At 38.9% G+C, this 16,941-nt stretch overlaps 1 protein-coding gene across 4 annotated transcripts in view; it reads right to left on the bottom strand.

The window, feature by feature from the left end:
- emp (epithelial membrane protein) overlaps positions 1–16,941 on the bottom strand; it is a 577,758-nt gene that overhangs the window by 28,015 nt on the left and 532,802 nt on the right. For all 4 annotated transcript variants that reach the window (XM_068230210.1, XM_068230203.1, XM_068230205.1 and 1 more), the window contains one exon: positions 1,717–1,943. In XM_068230210.1, the coding sequence (XP_068086311.1) occupies positions 1,717–1,943 (227 nt within the window). The remainder of the gene's footprint in view (positions 1–1,716; positions 1,944–16,941) is intronic.

Here is a 16,941-nt window from a genome sequence, read left to right as displayed (position 1 = left end):
AATTTATAATGTCCAATAACGGACCATTTATATTGGTATTATAAATTTGCTCATTCAGGACAAATATTTCAGATTCCCTATGGGAATCAACATCTATATCATCTGATGGCCAAGCAGGCATCAATTTTTAGTGATGAGACAAAGTCTCTTAGTGCATTGGCACTGCCGGTGGCTCCAGTTAGCTTACGCAGTGGCCTCCACGGTATGCACTAGCCAGCGTATTGGTAGGTGTGCTAGGTACCAACTGATGAGCCCACCCTAGCACACGAGGGCGAAACGCTGGCAACCAAGAATGAGCTAGCTGGAAAATTTATAATGTCCAATAACGGACCATTTATATTGGTATTATAAATTTGCTCATTCAGGACAAATATTTCAGATTCCCTATGGGAATCAACATCTATATCATATGAAAGTCATTTCCATGTCATTCCTAATGAAGTGACACATAGTATTGGTGATATTTGTGTTGATGCAGTATGTGTATTTTAAGGGGCAGTCAAATGCAAACGGAACACCTGCTACAACGTGACCATGGAATGCTTTTATTCAAGAGTAATCACCAAAAGCATTAATATATTTATCCCAATGGAAGACAAAATGATCAATTCCAGTTTTGTAGAAAGAGGTGGGTTGCTGATGGATCCACAACCACACCCACTCTTGCTCTTCCTTGTTTGAATGGAAAGACTGGCAACAACACATAAACATGTCACCAGGTTGAATAACACGAATGCTAGTCAAATATCACGCAATAATGACTGCTTGAGGGAGTCCATTAGGAAAGTATAAAGGAAAATACAACAGAGAATTATTAATAATTCATTTTGTCATGGTTAAAAAGGACCCCACACACCTCCTAATAGGTCATCAAACAAGATTGAAATTTGCCACAGTTTTATATCATGTTAGCCCAAAGGGAATGATCTAACAAAACAGCCATTATTTGGAAGAAAGATATATGAAATGAAAATTTTTAAATGTCAAATAATGTGCTAAAAATGTGTCGATTTGGATTACATTAAATGCTCATATTGTAACTAAACTTTAACATAATTTTCTCTTCACTTGTATCCTGTTAGTCATTGATTCATTTATTTACCTAGAAGGAGCTTGTGCATGACTTATTATCTGAACAGATCATGGTGAGGGAAAGAATATGCCTGCGCATGCGCGAGCCAGACACCTTCCTACCTTGAGGCTACTGTACAACCAAAATTGAAACATTGTAGTTATCTTACACATAGCCCTGTGCTACTCTCTGGCCATGGATCATGTGAGTTACAACATGCAAAAGAAATTCTGAAATTTTATGGAACAGCTGAGGAGTGTATCTCAAGGGTCAATTTCACTTTACAATTACTCTGGACTGAATTAACATATTATATTGTAACAAACAACATTATTTAATCTCTTTTTGTCCTACTCTCAATTGTGCTAAGATAATAGGGGGTTTCCATTTAAAAATACATACCGGTAAGTTTGTATTGAAAATTATACTTCCATTCATTTTTAATGAACTGTATTTACTAATTTCATGACCCCTCTGTGAAAGTTATTTTTCGAAATTCCTTGTTATTTAAAAGGTATTGCCAGTGGTAATATTTTGCATCTCTATGTAGACTAAAATATAAAATACACAACAAAAATGTAAATATCAAAAACCCTCATATGGCACTAACACTAGACATATGTGTTTATGAAAGCAATTCATACCTCAGAGGCAGAAGACGACACAAGTCCTTATCATACACAAAAAGGGTAGTATTCTTTGTGATATGTGGTGGGAAGATTGAACCATCACTACCATTCAGCCTGTTACATTGCTCTGTCTTCCAGTGCAGCAGGGATTTATTGCCATTGAATCGATCAATCACACCATACTGCTCAATGTTGCTGCCTCCAGTAAACACTGTTACCTTGTCGCGGGAAGTACCATTTTTCTGTTGAACAGACAGTACACACATATAAATATACATTATATTCACTAAGAAAAATAAAATCTTTGGCTTATCTTATGAATGCTGTGCTATGAACTGAAGTAAAAATACCCTAAATCCATAAAGATGCTAAGGCACTGTAATGGTGTAATGAACCAATTGCTTTTGAATGGCAGATGAGAATATTTTGTTAAACATTACTGTAAAATACCTGAGAGGATGTACAGGTAATCAACAGAGGTGGAAGCTGATGTTCTATTATACACCTTGATAAAACTCAAACAATAATACACACTCTAACAAATGTATTTATGTGATAGGATCTGCACATATTGACTTGGTGGATTCAAAAACTCTAGTGGTTCAACATATCATCATTCTTATCTTCAATTCCATTGTGGAAAGTAATGGATTTATATAGGTAGCCTTCTTTTTATGATATATAATTGTGATTTCCACAGTATTTCTCTAATAATGTGCATTCATTCAGAATCTTTCTAAATAATTATGAATCAGTACAAACTTCTGTAATTTAATGGATACTACTGGGTAACTTTATTTCACATACAGACTGCAATAGGAGAAGAAGAATTTCTCTATTAAGTTTCCAGAATAGAGAGCCTAAATGTTTCAACAGCCATTACAATGCCTTCATGGGTTTCTTTGATAATACTGAACATGTAGGCTATAATAGTGAACACATATTCTTCTCATTATCACTGTGTTCAGCATTGCCAACCACAGCAGAATTCAGGTTTTGGAACAGAGAGGAAACTGTATGTAACAGAATGCTAAAATATATCAGAATCATATATCTGAGACACAATTGTTGAAAAATATTTGTTCAATCTCTCTTCTTTTCCTTACAGTCCATACTCAAGATTAAACGTTCCTTTTAGTTTGAATCAACTTTCCTTAATAACTGTTTTACAGGAAAGGGTTAGATTCTCAATTCTGTCAGTGAATTTCTCGAGCTGAAACTATCCATGAATAGTCTGTAGGCTTAAGTTACTCATCATGTTCCTTTCATATTCCAACAGTTATCCTATTTTGTGAGTGGACTGTGGTTTTTTATCCCAATACTGCATGGACAGGCAAAAAAAAAAGAGAGAGATAAAGATAAATGATAAATCTATTCAGGAAATAGGCCACATGTGATTATCCTACTCCTTACAGCATTTAAAGACAAGTAAATATACATAAAAGGCAACTGAATTAATTATATTTCATATAAATTGTTATTTACCACATTTTAATCAACTAAATAGGAAATAGGAGAATAGTTCTGGAAAAAGCAGAATTATGCGGTGATGATAGCAGATTTTTGCTTTTGTAGGTTGGTAATGCTGCTTTTGTTTCATATTTCAGAGGTATTTATTGTTCACAGTAACAGAAGTGCATTCACACATTCTATTGAGAAAATAATCTGTATAACTTATATCCATTCACAATTTTAATAAATGTTGCCAAACAACAAAATGCAATAGTCTTAACTAACCTACTAAATTACTCTTCCAAACTGATAGAGACATGAAATTTCAAAGAAATGGGCCGATGAAGAAAATTGCCCTAATGAGAGTAAAGTATCATCATGAACCTTGACTTGAATCTCCCGTGAAAGAATAGAAGGAGTGAATACTGCCTGTAAATTAGGCCTTTTTAAAAACAGCATATAGGCCTAACTTATGTCTTTCTCCATTGGAAAAATAATTCTGTAAGTTACCTACTATCTGCGCACTTTTTAGCGATAGATTTACACCCTAGTGCTGAATTGGTTGACTCCGGTTATCTTCGAGATTCGTATTGGCAACCTATGAAACACAAACTAAGAATCGCTTATCATCGCTGTGCGACATCTGGCGTACACTTTACGTACTCGTACTGTTGTTGTTTACACAGCAAAGCCAAACTATAGAATTCATGCTAGGAACACGTTTCGCATCGAGAAATGTTATATAGTACTATATATTGTGTGTATGTGACATAGTTGTTGGCATTAAAATAATAAAGGTTTAGAAAATTCATATCGATCGATCATATTATCGATTCAATTCAGATTTCATTTCCATTCAGTTGGCAGTATTTACCGGAACCGGCAGTGCTCCCTTCTTACTCCTCACCGAGTACAAAAATCTATCATTAAAAAGTGTGCATACAGTATAGTAGTTGGCTTGCAAATTAAAAAATTTCAATAATATTCAAACAATACAACACATTCCACTACAAACTAACAAAAGCTGAAACAGATTCACACAGACTTTAAAGTCTAAAATCTGAATTTCACTACCAACAACAGTACAGTACAAATAAGATTATGGTACCTATTACTCTGCAAACCAAACTCAATTGTAAGTGCACACGCGCGCACGCATGCGCGCGTGCAAAAATCTTAAAATTACCAAACCCGTTACTGACCAAAAGATGGCAATATCACTCAGTTCTAGGTTTTTTAAATTCCTTTGTCTACAATCACAACACGGAAACATTAATCAGCCCATTTGCTTCAGAAGTGAATTAGAAGAGCAGAGGATAGAAAAAATTGGCTGGAACTACCTGAAGAAGCACCTTAATCTTGGCACAAGCCTTACGTCTTGATCTTCCAGCAATTTTTAGTTCAAAGTCATCAACACTGAAGAAAATAAGGTCTCATGTATAGAACGTATGTTTGTAAAAATGCACCAGTAGGTACTATTTCTACCATTAGTATTTTAAAAACGGGTTCATCACTCAGTAAATGGCATTAGGCTTAATCCTTTTTCTTTACTTAGTCACATTCAAAAGATCTGCAGTGAAATAAATAATCTTTATTTCAAAGCTGTTTAAAGTAAATGCTTAATGGCTGAAAATGATATGTACGGTAACTAGACCCATCTGTTTACTTCATAATTTTAACAAATGTTACTAAGCAACAAAATGTACTCTTTGTGGACTACCACACCTATCAAATACAAACTGTTAAAGGCAATAAACAATCAAGATCTCAATCAAGGGAAACATTATACTTTTGACTGGCTCAGAAACTGTTTCCCGGAACCGAAAGGTTCATAACTACAATTTACAATCAGATTCAGGCAAGAAAAACAAAATGCTCTACATGGAAAAGATAGAATACAAGCAATGGAAACACATAGATTACATACAATGCACCTGTCAATAAGAAATGTGCTGTGTAGTTGGTTCTAGCTCTTTGGACTCCAAACACAGGCAAAGCCATGATAAATGACTAAATTTATTCACAGCAGACTTGCACTGAAATATAACTTTGTAGGCATATAGACTAACTAGCAAGATACCCGTGCTTCGCTACGGTATTATACTGAAATTTATAATTGAATGCTTATTGTTTTAGATATATAATCCGTCGAAATTCGCGATCTGACTCGTTTTCTGCGAGAATCCACCAAAATTCCCGATCTGACTCGTTTTCTATTATTTTACAGCACGTTTCCTCCCATTTTTCAATCTTCCTTTCCAGCAATCGATTTCGTACTTCCCAGGCTAGGCTCAGGTATTCCTCCTGGTCAGTTGGGTCCGTAAATCTTTGCTATCCTTTCCTTTAATCATTTTTAATATGGATAAAATCCTTCAGGAGATCCGGCGTGGTGTCATATTGGGTGCCTTGGCGGCACTGAACCCGCGGCCGGACTGCATTCTTAGTCATTACCCGTCCAGAAGCCGTTACCAGCGCGGTCCGCATATTTGACGACGGTCCGGAACATTATTATTATTATTATTATTATGTGTTGCTGGAATGGCTGATGACAGGGAAAACCGGAGTATCCGGAGAAAAACCTGTCCCGCCTCCGTTTTGTCCAGCACGAATGTCACATGGAGTGACCGGGATTTGAACCACGGAACCCAGCTGTGGGAGGCCGGCGCGCTGCCGCCTGAGCAACGGAGGATCCTTATAAGTACATTAATAACAGTAAAATCAATTGGTCTCACCTCCTTCTACACCCCCACCGCCGTTAAGTTTATTTACCGCCACCCCCCCAAAAAAATAATTAAAAGAAGGCTTGTTTCTTTATGTTTAAGGGAGATTCCAAACACCAATGTTCACGTCTATTACCTTCAGTTTTGAGATATAAGTATCCCCATAAAAGTAATTTACTTTTTTCACTTCATTTCACACTACTCCCCCCCCCCCCCCCCTAAGTGAACTTTCCCGCAAAAAATACTCGTTTCTTTAATAGTAAAGGATCTTCTAAATACCAATTAGCACGACTCTAACTTCTTCAGTTTTTGATTTATGTGTCCTCATGAAAGGAATTCAACTCCTTTACACTCCCGCCCTCGAAGATGGTTTCCCGCCCAAAACGTGTTTTTTTTTGTTTTTGTTTTTGTTTTTTGTTTTTAAAGGAGATCCAAATACGAATTTTCACGTCTGTAACAACTTTAGTTTTTATTAGATGTATGTATTCTCATACAATTAAGCCAATTAATTTTTCAATTCTTTCACCCCCCCCCCCCCCCATTCATTGGATTTTCTGAGAATACGTGTTTATTTACTTTTAAAGCAGATTGAAAATATCAAATTTCACGTCTTAACATCTTCATTTTTGATATATCAGTAGCCTAATTAAAAGAATTCAACACCATTTTCAGTCACTTTTACCCCCCTCCCCTCCACCCAAGTGATATTTCCGAAAACTAAATATACACGTTTCTTTATGTTTAATAGAGAAAAAAATACCATTTTTCACTTCTGTAACATGTTAAGTTTTTTTAGATATACTGTAAAAATTCTCATTTTAAAATTTCACCCCTTTTGAGTTCCCCTCAAGTGGAGTTTCCAAAAACAAATCACCTATATTTCTTTACATTTACAGGAGATTCCAAACACCCACTTTTTATGTCTGTAACATAATCCGTTTCCAAGATATTCTGTAGATATAGTCTTTCAAAAAATTCACCCCAATTTGTCACTCCTGTTTAACCGCCATTAATTGGATTTTCCAAAAACGAAAAAATACGTGCTTCTTTACTTTTAAAGTACATCCCAAATACCAATTTTCAGGTCTGTAATATCTTCAGGTTCTGAAATATAAGTAGCCTCGTTAAAGGCATTCAACCCATTATTCACCCTTTTACACCCTTCCCATTGGGATTTTCCGAAAACAAAAGAATACATGTTTCTTTATTTTTAAAGGAGATTCTAAATACCAATTTTTACATCTATAAACTTTAAAAGTTTTGAGATATAGATACACAAATTTTAAAAAATCACCCCCATTTCACCCCCCCCCCCCATTAATTAGATTTTCCAAAAAAAAAAAAAAAAAAAAATATGTGTTTCTTTTTTAAAGGAGATCCCAGACACCAATTTTCAGGTCTATAATATCTTCAGGTTCTGAAATACACTGACTGACAGAGCAAATGCAACACCAAGAAGGAGTGGTCAGAACTTTATGCCAATTGCAGGGTAGACTGACGTCACTGAGGTATGCTCATGATGTGAAATGCGCCGCTGTGCTGCGCACGTAGCGAACGATAAATGGGACACGGCGTTGGCGAATGGCCCACTTCGTACCGTGATTTCTCAGCCGACAGTCATTGTAGAATGTGTTGTCGTGTGCCACAGGACACGTGTATAGCTAAGAATGCCAGGCCAACGTCAACGGAGGCATTTCCAGCAGACAGACGACTTTACGAGGGGTATGGTGATCGGGCTGAGAAGGGCAGGTTGGTCGCTTCGTCAAATCACAGCCGATACCCATAGGGATGTGTCCACGGTGCAGCGCCTGTGGCGAAGATGGTTGGCGCAGGGACATGTGGCACGTGCGAGGGGTTCAGGCGCAGCCCGAGTGACGTCAGCACGCGAGGATCTGCGCATCCGCCGCCAAGCGGTGGCAGCCCCGCACGCCACGTCAACCGCCATTCTTCAGCATGTGCAAGACACCCTGGCTGTTCCAATATCGACCAGAACAATTTCCCGTCGATTGGTTGAAGGAGGCCTGCACTCCCGGCGTCTGCTCAGAAGACTACCATTGACTCCACAGCATAGACGTGCATGCCTGGCATGGTGCCGGGCTAGAGCGACTTGGATGAGGGAATGGCGGAACGTCGTGTTCTCCGATGAGTCACGCTTCTGTTCTGTCAGTGATAGTCACCGCAGACAAGTGTGGCGTCGGCGTGGAGAAAGGTCAAATCCGGCAGTAACTGTGGAGCGCCCTACCGCTAGACAACGCGGCATCATGGTTTGGGGCGCTATTGCGTATGATTCCACGTCACCTCTAGTGCGTATTCAAGGCACGTTAAATGCCCACCGCTACGTGCAGCATGTGCTGCGGCCGGTGGCACTCCCGTACCTTCAGGGGCTGCCCAATGCTCTGTTTCAGCAGGATAATGCCCGCCCACACACTGCTCGCATCTCCCAACAGGCTCTACGAGGTGTACAGATGCTTCCGTGGCCAGCGTACTCTCCGGATCTCTCATCAATCGAACACGTGTGGGATCTCATTGGACGCCGTTTGCAAACTCTGCCCCAGCCTCGTACGGACGACCAACTGTGGCAAATGGTTGACAGAGAATGGAGAACCATCCCTCAGGACACCATCCGCACTCTTACTGACTTTGTACCTCGACGTGTTTCTGCGTGCATCGCCGCTCGCGGTGGTCCTACATCCTACTGAGTCGATGCCGTGCGCATTGTGTAACCTGCATATCGGTTTGAAATAAACATCAATTATTCGTCCGTGCCGTCTCTGTTTTCTCCCCAACTTTCATCCCTTTCGAACCACTCCTTCTTGGTGTTGCATTTGCTCTGTCAGTCAGTGTATAAGTAGACTCATGAAAGGCATTCGACCCTTTCTTCAACCTTTTCCACCCTTCCTATTAGGATTTTCCGAAAACAAAATATACGTGTTTCTTCATTTTTAAAGGAGATTCTAAATACCAATTTTCACATCTATGACCTTTAAACGTTTTGAGATATAGATACACTCATTTTAAAATATTACCCCCTTTTCACCCCCTCCCTTAATTGGATTTTCCAGAAACAAAAAAATACGTGTTTCTTTATTTTTAAAGAAGATCCCAAACACTGATTTTCAGGTCTGTAATATCTTCAGTTTCTGAGATATAAGTAGTCTCATTAAAGGCATTCAACTCTTTTTCCACCCCTTTTCACTCCTCCTATTGCGATTTTCCGAAAACAAAAAAAATACGTCATCAAAAAAGGCTTTCACGGCCGCAGATCTTATAATCACAGGAATAGAACCAGCTTTTGGGTGGTTAGGCCGTGTGCATAATGCAGAGTTTCGTCCAGATGTGCCATTTGGACTCATCAGCTGGAATGGCACGCCCCTCCAGGACTCTGCACTGTGTGGCCCCGCCGTGTTAGCAAATCAAGTTTGCTAACCTGCTAAAGGAGAAAAGATTTCTCCGTTCAAAAAATGCTCCCCCATTGGAGATACAACATCAAAAAAGGCTTTCATGGCCGCAGATCTTATAATCTTTTCTCCTTTAGCAGGTTAGCAAACTTGATTTGCTAACACGGCGGGGCCACACAGTTTGGTCTGCCACTGCTAAGCAGAGTCCTGGAGGGGCGTGCCATTCTAGCTGATGAGTCCAAATGGCACGTCTGGACGAAACTCTGCATTATGCACACGGCCTAACCACCCAAAAGCTGGTTCTATTCCTGTGATTATAAAAAAAATACGTGTTTCTTTATTTTTAATGAAGATTCTAAATACCAGTTTTTACATTTGCAAACTTTAAAAGTTTGGAGATATAGATTCTCTCATTTTAAAAATTCACCCCCCTTTTCACCCTCCCATTAATTGGATTTTCCAAAAACAAAAAAATACGTGTTTCTTTATTTTTAAAAGAGATCAAAAGTACCAATTTTCAGGTCTGTAATATCTTCAGTTTCTGAGATATAAGTACCGGTATCCTGATTGAAGGCATTCAACCCATTTTTCCCCATTTTCACCCTTTTTCACCCCTCATATTGGGGTTTTCAGAAAACAAAAAAATACGTGTATCCTTATTTTAAAAGAAGATTCTAAATACCAATTTTTACATCTGTAAACTTTGAAAGTTTTGAGATATAGATACACTCTATTTAAAATTTCACCCCCCTTTTCACCCCCTTAGCGACGAAATATCCAAAAATCCTCTCTTAGCGAGCACCTACATCTTAATATGAATATATCCCCAAAATTTCATTTCTTTATGTCCAGTAGTTTTGGCTCGGCGATGATGAATCAGTCAGTCAGTCAGTCAGTCAGTCAGTCAGTCAGTCAGTCAGTCAGTCAGGACAAGTTATTTTATATACAGTATATAGATATACCATCCTATAAAAATACTCAGACATAGTCCTTAAAATGATACCAACGATGTGACTGATATGCGAAAAATTTACAAAATAAGAATTCCAATTCTCGAGTGGTAAATAGATTAGGGATTAATTTTGGGGAGAGAGGGAAAACAGGAAAGGCAATCAGGAGAAGAATTAATTAAGATACATCTATTAGTGCCAAGATTATTGCCTGCATGGTGATGACAGCATGATCTATTGTTATTACACAAAAATGTTATCCCAAAGGCTACATCTTGTCCTTACAAATAAAGCTCACAAGTAACGTCTATTCATTGGTTTTGTACTAGGGTATCAAATATGCATATTCCATTCTATAAATTTATTGACCAAATAAGAATAAAACTAAGTGAGCAAAGAACTGGAAGAGATGTGACATAAGCAAAGATAAATTTTAGCTTTCAGTAACAAGTGTTATATCAATATTACCTACTGAAGGAAAGGTCGCAGTCTTTGGGTCGTCAAATCATAAAATTTATAACCACTGGAAGTTTCTAAATTTTTCAAGCACTTAACAAATAGAAGATACACAATATTCTTAAATAAATGTATGTAACAATGGTTTGTACCTACTGCCTATAGAGATAGAAGGGAGAGTATATTAATGAAGGAAGAAAGCTCCATTTGTAGTGGAAATGAATCCAGCTGAGTAGAGCTAATATAGTATTGATGAATTATGGAAAATAACTTCTGTGGAACTAAATATTATTAAGGTGGAAAGTGTTGTATGTCCGGCGCTCCCTTCTCGCTCCGCCAGCCAGCTGCACGCGCGCCTGTGTATCATTCTGCTAGCTTCGACGCGCAGCCCTCAGTGCGCGTGCCTGACCATCGAGTGTACTATAAATAGGAGCTCCCTGCCAGCTCACTTGCCCACTTGCCCCGGTGTCCAGCTCCAGAATACACCCTACGTCGAGCACGGAGGCTACTCCTCTTGAAAATGTGCTTCGACCAGGTGGACTGAATCTCTGGCAGTACGAGGTTTCACCTCTGGTCACCGCTCCCTTACCTGTTTCCGCTGCCTATGTCCCGTAATTCTTTTACAAGCCATTTTCATTCCCTAACTTATGCAAGCTCCCTTAGTTTCGCTAGGTGGAATTTCTTCAATCAATTGAACTTGCTTTTTAGGAATTCAGGCACTTCAACAAACAAGGACTCTCATGAACATTTATGTTAGTGTGCCAGATAGTTCTCGACTATCAACGTGTCAATTCACAAAGACTATCTTTTCAAGATAGGAGTGTATATAAAGACTGCAAACCTGTACATATTGTATAAAGACAGACTTTTCTCAAGATTCAATATTCCTTTTTGCTTCAAAATAAATTTCAGTTATTTGTGTAAATATCATAAAGTGAAGCAATAAAAGTTGTGTTCTGTAAACTTCAACCTTGGTTACAACAGAAAGAATCTGAGAGACCATGAAGAAAAGGAGACTGGCATTTCTTGGACAACTGTACAGAATGAACGCAAACAGACTTACCAAAGAGATTTTGATTACTTCTGGAGAAAAAAGACCACAACAGCATGGATTAAGGAAATTAAGAAGGATATGGAAAGGTTAAGCATCTCAGAAGTCCAGCTGTTAGAAAGGAATACAGTGAAGAATTTGGAAGGGGTTCAAGCCGCAGGAAGAAATAAGACAACCAGAAGAGCCTGGACAGATGAACAATGGAAGCAGCCCAGCGAAAGCATAAAGGAGTATTGGACACAGAGAAAACTCCGCACGAAGAGAAAGAAATGAAGCTGTAGCATGATCCTTAGTGGTCCATTCATTTGTTAAAAAAAAAAATAGCCACCTAAACTATAGAAGTGGTGAATATAAAATCTCGTCAACAGAAATTAACTGTCTTCATTCCTCTGTTTAAGCATTTACTTTTATGAAATTCTTCTGTCTTCATTCTTGCTATCAACAATGGTGAAATATGCTTGTTTTAACCAGAAAAAATAATTCACTCATAAAAAATTATACTTTAATCCTACTTCATGCAGCATTCATATAAAGTCTGGAATAATGCGTTCTACATAGACATGCTGCACATATCTTGTAAAGCCATTCCAGATATGTGCTTGCCAAAAAATGTGATCAAAACATCAAAAGGAGGGTGCATTTCACACAACACGCGTGCACATGGCAAGGTACACAACAAACCACTTTGAAGAAGCCGAAGCAACCAGGACCATTCTGTCTATTGTAGCCAGATCTGCTGGGAACTCGTATTACGTGATGTGGTTGAGAGCTTTTGTCTGGCCTGTTAAATATAGCATCAAGTCCTGCAAGAGCAAACTCCAGAACATCCTCCAGGTTCAATGCATCGAGTAGTTCTGTGACATTGGTGATACCAAGAGCTTCAGATAGTTTCTGCAGCTAGAGGGAAAAACTTACAGAGGTAAAAATACATTCTCATATATCTGATTACTACTCAAGAAATGACAATCTATGTTAACATACTACTAAGATACTCATTTTTTTTTCATCTTGACTGATTCAAGAAGTAATACGGTAGCAGAAAATAGCTTAACCTGGGAATGGTCAATATGAAAATAAAAATGTAATTGCAATATTCTTCTAGAATCAACTATCCCTACGCATTGTTAAGAAATTTCTTTGTTATCTACTAAGCAAGTGGCTAAGCGGTTTGGGTCACATAGATGTCAATTTGCACTTGAGAGATAGTGGGTTCAACCCCACCGTCAGCAGCTCTGAAGATGGTTGTTTTTTTTTTTGCAGTTTCCCTTTTTCACACCAGGCAAATGCTGGGGTTGTACCCTACATGGCTGCTTCCTTCCCAATATTAGCCCTTTTCTATCCCATCATCACCGTAAAACCTATCTGTGCTGGTGCGTCATAAAGCAAATTGTCAAAAAAAAAAAAAAATTGTCTTTGCTAGTTGTCTCTCACAGTTAGTTGAATATGGGCTTGGAATTTCGTGTAGTTTTTTTAAACAATTGGATGATTTCTTTTTCCCCTGCTAGTTTGGGTTCATCAGAAACTGAGGTGAAAGTATTATTTTATTATAACGTGAATTGTTTGATACATTCAATCAATATCATCAATATTACACTTATTTATGCAAATGAATACTTTAGGTATATATTATTATAATGCAAGATAAGTAGCATTTTCCTACCCATTCACATGTTATTAAGTCATAGATACTGAATGGTGATTTAATCATTTCAAATGATGGAATGATCATGCAAAAGCTGGTGCACTATAAGGTAAGTTGATAGACTGAAAAACCTCACACTCACTCACTTCGTAGTCTTCTGAGGGACGTGAAGTTCCCATGCCAATCTCACAATCCTCTTCCATCCTTTTCGATCTTGAGCCTGCTCTTCCCAGTTATCAATTTTGAGTGCCCGGTATACCTTTTTGATCTCCTCCTTCCAGGTGCTTCGAGGCCTTCCTGAAGGTCTTTTCCCATTAAGAGATCCCTTGTATAGATCTACTGGTGCTCTGTTATACTGCATCCTCAGTAAATGTCCAACCTAGTGCAGTCTGTTGGATTCTCTTACACCCATTATAGTGTGTTGTTGAGAGAGGGTGTAAATATAATTAGATCTTTTCTGCCAGCTTTGAGAAATAGGATCAAACCATGAGCAAAATACTTTTCTATAAACGCTATTCTCAAAGACTTGCAACTGCTGCTGCTCTATCTTGGTTATACACCATGTCTCAGAGTCCACCTCTGTGATGTAGTGGTTAACATGATTAGCTGCCATTCCTGGAGGCCAGGGTGCAATTCCTGGCTCTGCCACGAAATTTGAAAAGTGGTACAAGGGCTGGAACGGAGTCCACTCTGCCTCAGGAGGTCAACTGAGAAGAGGTAGGTTCGATTCCCACCTCAGCCATCCTTGAAGTGGTTTTCCATGGCTTCCCACTTCTCCTCCAGGCAAATGGCGGGATGGTACCTAACTTAAGGCCATGGCTGCTTCCTTCCCTCTTCCTTTCCTGTCCCTTCCAATCTTCTCCATCCCCACACAAGGCCCCTGTTCAACATAGCAGGTGAGGCGGCTGGGCTAGGTACTGGTCCTTCTCCCCAGTTGTATCCCCGACCCAAAGTCTCGCGCTCCAGAACACTGCCCTGCGGTAGAGTCCGAATACGAGGGAAACTGACCCCGGAGGTAAAAAGATTAAGAAGACTCCATGTCTCGGAACCATACAGAAGTACTGGTCGAATTATTTTATTGTAGATAATCATTTTTGCATTCCTTGTTAAATAGGGCTCATAGAGTAAAATGCCGTATTTGCATTCTTAATTCTAGCTTGGTGTTCCTGTTGACCTCGGTTTTGCTCATCGATTAATACACCAAGGAATTTAAACTCCTTTACTGTTTTAAATATATATTTCCCAATCTTCAAAGGCAATCTGTCAACCTCCTCACGATTCAGTTTCTGTGCAACCATGTAATGTGTCTTTTTATCATTTAGGCCTACCCATAAGCCCATTTTTGCTGCCATTTCCTCTAGTTCCACAAATAACTGCCTAATTTCTAACTCATTGTGGCCAATAAGAACAATATCGTCTGCATATGCAAGGACTTTATGTTGTCTCCCCAATATGATGCTAGCAGGTACAAGAGCTAATTTCCTGATAATTTTCTCCAGTGCAATATTGAATAGGAGATAGAGCATCCCCTTGCCTCAGACCAGTTTTATTCTGGAAGGAACTTGATTTTCTACCCTTGAGAAAAACACAGCTAACATTACCCTCCATACCAGTTTGCACATGTTAATTTTATGGGAAAGCCAAACTCTATCATGATGTTCTGTAGCCCTTCTCTATGGATTGAATGAGATGCCTTGAAGAAATCTATAATGAGATAATTAACGGACTCCTTGTGTTCCCACACCTTATCATTAATAGTCTTAATTGCAAATATGTTGTCTGTAGTGGATCTGTTACTATGAAAACCATTTTGATAGGCCCAATAACATTTTCCACAAGTCGTTTTAAACACTGTAAATGAATAAAAGACAGAATTTTGTAGGCCGTGTTTACAAGAGATATACCACGATATACAGTAATTATGAAGTTGCCGGGCTGAGTGGCTCAGACGGTTAAGGCGCTGGCCTTCTGACCCCAACTTGGCAGGTTCGATCCTGGCTCAGTCCGGTGGTATTTGAAGGTGCTCAAATACGTCAGCCTCGTGTCGGTAGATTTACTGGCACGTAAAAGAACTCCTGCGGGACTAAATTCCGGCACCTCGGCGTCTCCGAAAACCGTAAAAGAGTAGTTAGTGGGACGTAAAACAAATAACATTATTAATTATGAAGTTCTTCTGTATCCCTTTCTTTATGAATTGGGACACTAAGTGTTTCCTGCCATTCTTTTGGAATAACTTCATCGTGTCATATCATTAGAATGATCTTATATATGTATTTATGTAATCTTTCTCACCATATTTAATAAGCTCAGCTGGAATGTTGTTACCCTATTGCCTGAAGCTTTATTGTTTTTTAATCGTATAATACTTTGTAATACCTCTTGATATGATGGCTCTGGTATTTGTTCTTCTGATGGGGAACTAGATGGTTTACCAATACAGGTTTATGAAAAATCTCACAGTAATAAATTGAATACTCTCATACTCATAGACCAAATGGGCACATAATACTCATCGAGTAAAATGCCGTATTTACATTCTTAATTCTAGCTTGGTGTTCCTGTTGCCTTCGGTTTTGCTCATCGATTAATACACCAAGGAATTTAAACTCCTTTACAGTTTTAATACTCTATCTCACTGCATTGTATGAGCAGCAATGGCAGATCATACAGCTTCCATAGCACAGAGCAAAGCCATCATGGCACCAGAAGTGGGATACACCATTTGGATAATAGAAATACTTGTCTTTGGTTAGACAACCACTTAGGTCCTTCCTCATATTTAGAGCTGTAAGAGAATTTTTATGGTTTGAACAGTGCTCTGAAGACAGAATGGTGGGAGAAAGATCTGCTTCCATATACAGTATATGTACATTCCTGTGTCTTCATCTTGAGGTGGTGCAGCTCTTTTCAGGCACATCCCCAATGGAGGTGAGCTGCATGTACCATTTTAACTACATACCAGCGCTTCCACCAATATTTTCTAGCAGTACCAGGCATTGAACCTTGGCCCCTGAGGATGACAGCTAATAGCACTAACCACTACACTATGAGTGTGTTGATGCATAGTATAGGCACAACCCCTGACTGCAGTGTTTGTGAAGAGAATACTGTGTTCTCCAGTGCTAGGTATATCCAGAACACCTGTTTCAATTTCTTCTGCAATAGAATGAGAGTCTGATCATTGCCCTCTTGCTAGCTGCGCAAGGTTACAGGGTGATGTTACCAGAGATGCCAACTTTCAAGAAAGGCAATTCGTAATGCAGCCGCTAAAGCACGGGGGGGGTAATTTTTTTTCTTTTTTAGAGATCTTACAACAGTTTGGAGTTCATATTAGCGCGGGATTCAGTCTTGTTCTTCCTCATCATGCGCATCTGAAATATTGCGGCTACACACACTATAAAACACCTGTGAATTAGATTTTGAGGAACACAGTAAACAGGGCCATTCTTTCGAGTATTTCTCCCTAAATTTTTGAACTATTTTTGGTTTATTACTAGTGTCACTAGTCACGGTAACGTAATCATACGTATTTTCCTGCACAAGAAATCGCTTCATTATTTCAAACCTTTCG

This window comes from Anabrus simplex, chromosome 1, assembly GCF_040414725.1.
Source record: "Anabrus simplex isolate iqAnaSimp1 chromosome 1, ASM4041472v1, whole genome shotgun sequence".
NCBI classification, from domain to species: Eukaryota; Metazoa; Arthropoda; class Insecta; order Orthoptera; family Tettigoniidae; genus Anabrus; species Anabrus simplex.
The sequence above is the reverse complement of the archived record's forward strand: the minus strand, read 5'-3'. Positions and strand labels throughout refer to the sequence as shown.